The sequence below is a fragment of the Syngnathoides biaculeatus genome, chromosome 16, assembly GCF_019802595.1.
Source record: "Syngnathoides biaculeatus isolate LvHL_M chromosome 16, ASM1980259v1, whole genome shotgun sequence".
Taxonomy (NCBI): Eukaryota; Metazoa; Chordata; class Actinopteri; order Syngnathiformes; family Syngnathidae; genus Syngnathoides; species Syngnathoides biaculeatus.
This window is the reverse complement of record NC_084655.1, coordinates 22,844,037-22,853,693: the sequence shown is the minus strand read 5'-3', so window position 1 is coordinate 22,853,693 and position 9,657 is coordinate 22,844,037. Positions and strand designations below refer to the sequence as shown.

At 46.1% G+C, this 9,657-nt stretch overlaps 1 protein-coding gene across 1 annotated transcript; it reads right to left on the bottom strand.

The window, feature by feature from the left end:
* Positions 1–3,724: 3,724 nt before the first annotated feature.
* LOC133514485 (somatostatin receptor type 2-like) lies at positions 3,725–4,840 on the bottom strand. The gene has a single exon (XM_061846231.1). It carries the CDS (start codon positions 4,838–4,840, stop codon positions 3,725–3,727), a length of 1,116 nt encoding a protein of 371 aa, XP_061702215.1.
* Between the last annotated feature and the right edge of the window lie 4,817 nt (positions 4,841–9,657).

Genomic DNA, 9,657 nt, shown 5'->3' with positions numbered 1-9,657 from the left:
GGAAAAGTAAAAGTAAGTGTGGCTAATCACATTTTTTGTGTCATTTTTAATGACCACACCCAAATCAAGGAATGACATCAATGGAGGCTGTCTGACAAAATGAAGTCAGCCAAAAAGAGCTCAGAATCCTTGCAACAAAACGCCGTGATCCAATGAAATTCAAGAACAGATGTGAAATATCTTAATTGTCATCTCTCACTCTGGAAAGGATTACAAAGCAATTTCTCAAGTTTTAGGACTCCCGCGAACCACGGCGAGAGCCGTTCGCGGCGAATTGAGAAAAGACGGAACGGCGGCGAAGCTTCCCAGGAGCGGCCGGCCTGCGAAAATGGCTCCAAGAGCGCAGCGGCGACGCATTCAGGAGGTCACAAAGGAATCCAGGACAGCATCTGAAGAACTGCACGCACCCTTGCTTCGGTTAAGGTCAGTGCTCATGACTCAACGATAGGGATGAGAACAGACGGGGGGCAAAATTGTCAACCATTGCAGAGTTCCAAGAAGGCCCAAGCACTCCAATTTAATTGCTCTACAATGTTGTGTACCTCCATGTTTATATTCTGCAGTTGATGTACATTGAAAAAATACACACCAGTTACATTGTTTAATTTATTTCATGCTATCAATCCAATCTAGCTTTGTTTATAGACCGCTTGAAGAACCATACAATTGATCAAAGTGCTTTAAACAGCGGCAAAATAAAAACGGCGACGAGCAACACGTTAGGTAGCTTAAAGAGCGATACGAGCCAGAGGTAAAACCACCAGTTTGTAAAATAGCAGCAAACAAAAATACAGATTAGTATATGAGTCAACATCTCAAAACGGTGGCAAAAGCCACGAGAAAAACGGCATGTTTTTATTTACGGTGGCTCTGAGGTCCCCGGTTCAATCCCGGCCCCGCCTGTGTGGAGTTTGCATGTTCTCCCCGTGCCTGCGCGGGTTTTCTCCGGGCACTCCGGTTTCCTCCCACATCCCAAAAACATGCAACGTGAATCGGACACTCCAAATTGCCCCGAGGTGTGATTGTGGGTGCGGCCGTTTGCTTCCGTGTGCCCTGCGATTGGCTGGCGACCAGTTCAGGGTGTACCCCGCCTCCTGCCCGTTGACAGCTGGGATAAGCTCCGGCACTCCCCGCGACCCCCGTGAGGATAAGCGGTGAAGAAAATGGATGGATGGAATGGATACCGTACCTATTATCTGATTAGAGTGCCAATAGCATTTCCCAACCGAGACTGGAAGAGTCACAGAAAGGAATAAAAGTAGACGTCCTTGCTTATTAATCGTGAATCTTGCCGTTCAAGCCCCTCGTTAAAAGTTATGGAAAAAAGTATGTCAACGTTGAACAGTTGGCCACGCGTAACACGTATGCTACAATCTGGCGCTTGAATGTGGTCAACTCAAATGCACCCGGAAAGGTTCGAGTTAGCTGATATCCGAGTGGTCCACTCTATGAGGAAAGCGGCCTGGTGTTGAAAAAGGGGCCGCGCGGTGACAAATGGGCGTGTGAAAAGCACCGTGAGCGGCGCGGTGAAATGTGGAGTGGACCGAAATTTGAGCCGTCATCCCACGGAGTCGTTTGGTGTATTACGGTGCTTATGAATTATTCGGCGGCACCAACACTTGTGGTCACCGTTGCTATGGAGACATAGAACGCTCCGAGTGCGTCTTCCTGCCTCATAAAGACGCAGTCAGCGACCACATTTTTATTCGTCGTGTCGCCGTGTCTGCTAACGCTTGTACGTGAATTCAAAAAAATTCCAAAAAACGTAACCCGATCCAACAAATGTGCTATATTTATTTGTTTAAGTGTTAAAATCTTGTAGCCCTTCTCAAATTCAGGTCTTGCACACAGCTGGGTGCAAAAAAAAAAAAAAAAAAAAAAAAAAAGGAGGGGAGTTCCCGACCAAAAGTTCAATATTTTAAATCATGCAAACGACGTAGGTGATTTCTATTAATAGCGCACTGAACGAATCGACATTCTGCCCTACGATATTAAATAATAATAATAATAATACAAGAGGTTAGAACACTACCGAATTAGCAGTTTATTTGACATAAAAATGGTCATAATACCCACCGAACTGTCTTATTTTTCTTCTACAGCTGTTTGTCATTGTTTTATTAAAACAAATTAAAATTATTCCTCCACATATAAACATTTATATATATATATATTAAATTATTGTTGAAGGGTATAGTCCCCCACACACACACACGTATTTATCATGAATCTATTTTTTTAATATAAAAATATAATGTGATTTTTTTTTTTTTTGGGGGGGGGTCCCCACTAAATTCTCGAGAAATTGAATCAAGCCATCAAAGGAAAACCACAAAATTCCAACAAGTTCAAGTGAATATAAATGAGCAGTGTTACATGTTGTTGTGTTCCTCCAGTAAATTGCACATTTGTTCCCCGCTATTACATCACATTGCACGAGAGAATAAATAACACTGAAACACAATAGTTAGCAGGCAAGAAAACCGAAGTCGGTCGAAATTGCCACGTCCGTCCGCTCTCGTTCGTGACGGCTCCAGAGAAAGTATTTAGCAGAAGGTAGGACGTTGCGATGGAGTTTTGAAGTCCTATTTACACAAAACTATGGTAACGTGGGTCCCGCAAATAACCGGGCGGCTCCGAGGGAGCGTTCGCGCGTCCGTGTGTTTATTCATCTAAGGGAGCATTTTCTAATGTCAACACAACGCGAGGAAAACCGTCCCGATTTCATTTCTAGCGCAGGGTTTTGCCAAAGAAAGACTTGCCTGAAGAGCAGCTCTTCTAGGACCAGCAAAGGGGAAGAAGTCACATCAGACACCGGTCTGCAATTCATCATTGAAGGGAGTACTTTGGGTGTCCAAGAGGTCAGCCATCGCAAGGACCTTGTCTTGGAAACAGTTGCAGAGCTCAGCCTACCGCTACAGTTCGGCTTCTTTATACACCGTCCAGCAGAGCACTTGGGGTCTCTGTGGGTCGGGCCATCATTCAGAACTTGTCCTGGGAACGCGTAGCTGAACTTGACAGAAACTGGCTGGCTCTCGCTTGGTACCTGGACAGTTCATTTTGGCTGTGAAGGATCACGTGATACAAGGTAGCATTTTTGATTAGCTGTTCCAACTGTGACGTTTCCATGCTTTCCACCTGTGATTCAAACTACCAACCGCAGGAAAACTACTTGAAGATGGTGCGCCACTCGTGGCAACTAGCTATAGAACCTTGCTCACTGCATGACAATTCAATTGTGTTTGGTCACGTTGCTCTGTGTGCTTTGGCCCAAGATCCGAACAGGTCAGGTGTCATACTGATCTTCAGATGGGGTTTCCCATCATGTGGGATTTGTCCCGAGGACTGTTGCAGTTGTCCGACCTCACCAACAACAAGTAGCGGTCGAGCCATATCAAGGTGACTAAAGGGGTCAAATCAGATCAGATATAGGCCTGCGGGTCACCAAGTACTTTGGATTTTCGTTACCTCTGTGTGAGAGAATCGACTGGGTGACTCTTGCGCTCAGTCTACCTCCCATCAGAAAAACTGAAATAGCGAGCAAAGCCATGTCAACGGGAGTGAAAGGGATCAGGTCAGAGGAGATACTGGTCTGCAGGTCACCACTCATCAGGGTTTATCTGGGGGTAGCTGTCATGCAAGACAGTTTTCCTCCCTGGTAGTTGGCTTTTGCGTGATTAGCGAGTAGAGCCATGCCAAGTTGGGTACACGAGGACAAGGGACATCAGATACTGGTCTGCAGGTCACCGTTCAGTAGACTACTTTGGGTCTCTGTGGGGTCGGCCATCATTCGGGACTTGTCCTGGTGGCTGTCGCTCTGCTCGACCTCGTCCAGGCCGCCCACCTTCTTGAGACACAGAACGTTCTGGAAACTCTTCTTGAAGTTCTCTGACAGGAAGGCATAGAGGATGGGGTTGGCGCAGCTGTTGGCATAGCCAAGCACCACCACAAAGGCAAAGGTGCTGCGCAGGACCGGCGTGGTGCTGAGTGTGCCCGTTACCGAGGTGACATTGAAGACGTAGAAGGGCAGCCAGCACAAGACGAAGACGGCCACCACGATAGACACCATTCGTGTCACCTTCCTCTCCGAGCGTCGTCGCTTGGACGAGGAGCTGACGCGGATGCCGGACGACTTCACCTTGATGATGATGAGAAGGTAGCACAGACAGATGACCAGGAGGGGCAGGAAGAAGCCCAGTATGAAGGTGTAGAACATGAAGGCGGTGTAGTAGGCTTCCTGAGGCTCGGGCCACACGATGGTGCAGAAGCAGCTGTCGTGTTTGGTGAGGACGCCGCTGTAGATGACGATGGGCAGGTTGACCAGGAGCGACACCCCCCACACCGCCACGTTGACGGTCTTGGCCACGCGGGGCTTGCGCCACTGGGTGGAGCGGATGGGATGCACCACGGCCAGGTAGCGGTCCACGCTCATCACCGTCAGGCAGAAGATAGAGGTGAACTGATTGAGGGAGTCCACGGTCATGACCACCCGGCACAGCACCGGGCCAAACGGCCAGTGGACCAGCGCCAGTTGGATGGCGATGAAGGGCAGGCCCAGCATGAAGAGCACGTCTGCCACCGCCAGGTTGAGTATGTAGATGTTGGTGACTGTCTTCATCTTGGCGTAGCGCAGGATGACGTAGATGACCAGGGCATTCCCGCACAGGCCCATGGCGCACACCAGGAAGTACATGCAAGTGATGACCACCGTGCTGGTTCTGTTGAAGCTGTGGTCCGTGTCATTCCTCTGCTGGTCCAGCTCGTCCGTCGGCGGGAAGCTGTCGTACAAGAGGTGCTCCGACGTGTTCGGAAGGAGTGACGGGAAGATCCAGGAGTCCATGATCCCGAGCTCGCTCTCGCTCACTCCAGGAATTGTAACATCGTCAATCTGAAAACACAATTAGTCTCTAAATATTGAGTATGATCATTTAGTCAGGAATTGTACAGAAAAAGTGGTGGATTTTGTTCAGTTATTGTAGCTATCCATCCATTTTCTCTACTACGAATCCTCACTAGGGTCCCGTCCGTGTTGGAGCAAAGATGAGCTACAAATAAGCATTTTCAAGGGTGGTTTCCCCCAAAAACATGGAAAAACAAAACGAAAAACTTGAAAAATTGGATGGGATAAATATCCGGGGATAGGTGACTCTTAGATTTTCTGACTAGACAAAAGATGAGCTCATAAATAGTACATTATCATACATCTTTTTATGACTTGCTACAGTCTAGAACTGTTTGTGTTTCGCAGTCACAGTAACCTCGATGACCAGGACTGCTCTGGTTCTTGTTCCTGCGTAGCAGATTTCTTCAAGCTCAATGGTATCTGCTCCGTTTTTCAGTAAACAGGTTGTAAAGGTGCACAACAACAACAACAATCGGTCGGAGAGAATTTAATCGCTGCTCTGTATGAACTACAAAACGTGAAATTCAGACAAAAACGGTGCCATCTGGAGGATTTTGCTCGATTTTTTTTTTTTTTTTTTTTTGCACGTGATTCAATCTGCGATTGACACCATGCGAGACTCGGCGTCTCTCAAAGGATTGGGCGCCGTTAGCTATCCGTGACAGAACGTGCGCTCATTTCTTACCCGCTTTGGCCCTGCCTGGGGAAATCACTTGTTACACTCTCGCAGACTTAGTATTCCCCCCCCCCCCCTCCCGGGAGGAAAGATGCTCTCTTTCTAAACGATCCCTGCTTGACAGCTCAAGTCTTCGCTGACACATTTTTCGCGGGGGCGGGGGGTGGATTTCTTTGCGGGGGTGAGCGTGGATGTAAATGAGGCGAAGTTAATTGAAAGCGGGAGAGGAGGTCTGGCACCGCTGTAGTGCCAATAAGGGGGGCCGCAATCACATTCAAGTGCACAATGGGGGTCTTACAATGGCGAAGACTCATTAGGAAACATTTCCATTTTCTTACGTCTCAGAAGCGCATTATTCTATTAGCTAGACCAACGATAATCTATAAAATATGAACTGAAGAAATACACCAAATAATATTGCGTGTATATGATGTTTACCATTTCATTTTTAATTTTGCACAGGCTTTTTTTGGGGCAGGCTTTACAGAGTTATGATTTTTTTTTCTTGAAGATTATTCAAATTGTTTTTAAGTGTAATTTTTATTTATTTATTATTTTTTTCTAGGCAAAAAAAAAAAAATCAAAAAATTTAAAAATAAGTTCAATTAGGGAAACTGGTGCAAGCATTGGTCTCACAGTTGTGAAGTCCGGGGTTCGAATCCTGGCCCCCGGTGTGTGGAGTTTGCATGTTCTCCCCGTGCCCGCGTGGGTTTCCTCCGGGCACTCCGGTTTCCTCCCACATCCCCAAAAAAACATACAGCATTAATTGGACACTCTAAATTGCCCATAGGTGTGATTGTGAGTGTGGCTGTTTGTCTCGTTGTGCCCTGCGATTGGCGGGCAACCAATTTAGGGTGTACCCCGCCTCCTGCCCGTTTACAGCTGGGATAAGCTCCGGCGCTCCCCGCGACCCTTGTGAGGATAAGCGGCCAAGAAAATGGATGGATGGTGACTCTAAATTGCCCATAGGCGTGTTTATGAGTGGCGACGCTTGTTTGTTTCTTTGAGCCCTGCGATTGGCTGGCAACCAGTTCAGCGTGTACCTCGCCTTCCGCCATTGGATAGACTCCCGCGACTCTTGTGAGGATAAGCGTCTCAGAAAATGGATGGATGGAAGTTCACTTATTTTGGGGGGGAGAGATCACATGATTATATATCCATCTATTCACATTATGTAAGGAACAGCGATATAAATGTACGTTTACAGTCAAGCTTAATTCTTGGTACTTACCTAAATATAGGAAATAATAAGCACCAATCACACTGGACAATTCCTAAGGATGCAAATCGATACAAGTCTTACCTGTGTGCAATAACAAAGAAGTAAAAATAAAAAAAAATAAGGGGGGAAAAAAGTAGTCCTGCTGATCTCGTTTGGGTTTGAAAAAAAAAAAAAAAAAAAAGGACAGAGCGAATGATATGCACGCCTTGCTTGTTGCGCACTTACAAGTGAATCCTGCTGGAGAGCGGCGAGACGTTTAAGGATGCGCGTGCACGGGAGAAAGAGAGAGAGAGAGAGAGAAAGCGAGAGGGCACGTGCACAGGAGGCGCTCTTATTTGTCATGTTAGCGCCACAAAACCCATATTCAAAAATAATCGCCACGCGGTGGACGCAACCAAGAGATCATCAGGTGTGTCCGTGGTAAATTATCTGATCTTCCGCTACAGAGCAGAATGCACAACTAAGCCGTGCTGAAAAAGCCATAAAAATGCCATTCCCCCCCCCCCCCCCCAAAAAAAAAAAGAAGAAAAAAATCAACATTTCTCATCCAGAAAATAAGACTATATATTTTCTTTCAAAATTGTAGGACGTGGCCACGAGCGGCTCAATGTCACACTGTCGTGTAAACAAATGAATATGAATATCGCAGCTAGCGTGACTGCAGTAGTTTGAGTCATTCTTCACCAGGGATCAAAAATATATCCTGGTGAGGATTGTTATATATTCTGTATATAACTGTTGCTGCATTGTCTTAAAAGATTGTAACAGCACCTAACTCGTTAGTCTGATCAACTGAATTTATGCAGAAGATACACGTATGAACTCGAGAGCACGGACGTGGGTTGGCTGAAGTACTTTCCCGCTGTGGCGTGTTGCATTTTCCAGCTTGTGTCTCTCGACAGACAAGTAAAGCTTGCGCAACTTTGCCTAACGGGGAAAGCGGTCTTCGTTCTGGGCTCAGCTCAAGCAGCGGGTTCTGCGTTTTTCAGGGTGGGTGGGAATTTGCACAAAAATCATAATGTGTGATGGAAGAACTGAGGGCCGAAATAAGTGTTCAAAGTCCTGCAGAATTTGGGAAATATTTTTGGGAATTTATGACTCACCTGGGTGTCAGGGTTGTGTTTTTTGTGGCGATTGTGGCAATAGGTGGAAAATCCAAATAACAGGCACACCGGAATGAATCTTCCCTCAAAAATAACTTTTTTTTTTTTTTCCCCGAAAACAAAGTTAAACAAAGCATGAGGAAAAATCTAAATATTAAATTGTCAAAGTCCCATAATCATCAAGATTCCCAGTAACAAAGCAACAAAGGGAACCAAACACTCCCCACTACAAAGTGCAGCGATGATATGACGTGAGACAAAGAAACCGGGGAATTAAATACCGTAATTTCCGGCCTGCAAGCCGCCACTTTTTTCACACCCTTTCAACCCTGCGGTTTATGCGGTGATGCGGCTAATTTGTGCGTTTTTATTTCTAACAGCCGCAAAGGGGGCACTCGAGCGGAAAAGGTAAGAACGAGATCGCTGGAATATATGTGCCGAGGAAATGACTTTTACCGACACTGTTAGCGCTGCGCTAGCGTGTTACTGCTGTGTTACTGGCGTGTCTGAGTGATATTTACCAGTCGGTTTTATTTTAACCGGCCCCGTTATCTTCGGCGCTGGCGTGTTGCTACCGTTGGTGCTCGCGTTAGCGCTGCGCTAGCATTAAACTCTTTCTGTGTAAATATCTCGTGTTCGAACGTGGGTTTCTGCGTGGGCACTTGCGGCTTTTCCACAGCTGCGGCGTATGTATGTACCAAATGGTATTTCCTTTACAAATGTACTCGGTGAGGCTTATGGCCAGGTGCGCTCTGTAGGCCGGGAATTACGGTACTAGCTAACTCACAAGACAGCGAGACAAGGTACGAGCGCCTGGCGGGAGACGATAGCTTTACACGAGCGACAGGCCTGATGAGAACCGACGTAAGCGAAGACGTTACGACCGAGAAAGACGTGTCGCAGGAAAAGAAAACGAGAACGTGAATCCAAACTACAAATAATCTAAAGGGCACGTGCAGGGATCATCAGTATTTTTAATTATTGAGCTTCTCTGAATTGCCTTTTCGAGAGCAATTTGAATCCCTTTTAAAATACAATCAGTGTGTTTTCTTGAAAGATTTGTACACGTCTTACAAACTCTGCCAGGGTGCGACAGTACCAAAGCCGTGCATTTGAAAATAGAAAACAATAAAATCAATTAAGGCGCGTACTAATTCCATTTAGGACCCTCATCTGTTACGTCAAGCACCTCCGCGTCCGTCTTAAGGCAAAAATAAGTAACTATCGACTAGCAGAAGATCCATTGGGTAATAGTAAAGTCGACTCGTCCGTACAGATTTTGTTTTCATCAACGTGCTTCAATGGATATTATCAATCCATCACCGAGTGTCCGAGAAGCAAAAAAAAAAAAATCCATTTTCTCAGCGCGGCTTAGAGGTTTGTTATTCATTTGACTCTTGGGGGGGAGACGCGTCTGACGTGATCGCTGCGTGTTCCAGGTAAAAATCCACTTTAGCGAGTCCACTGCGTCCTTCCTAATCCCTCTTTGGCTTTAGAAGTCATTAAAGCCCTCCCAGATATTGTAAAAACTGTCCGATCTTCATTCTGATATAAGCCCCCCTGCATGCAGGTGAATTTAAAACGCAGGAACTCGGACATACAGTAACGAGCGTAAGCTGCAATTCAACTTCTCATGCATTTGTTAAGAGTATGGCATTTATTTTTCAACAATTTAAGATATGTATATAAGGAACTATTTGCAGAGAATATCAGGCATATATCATCGGGGGGAGGCTTCACTTGTACAAATCCG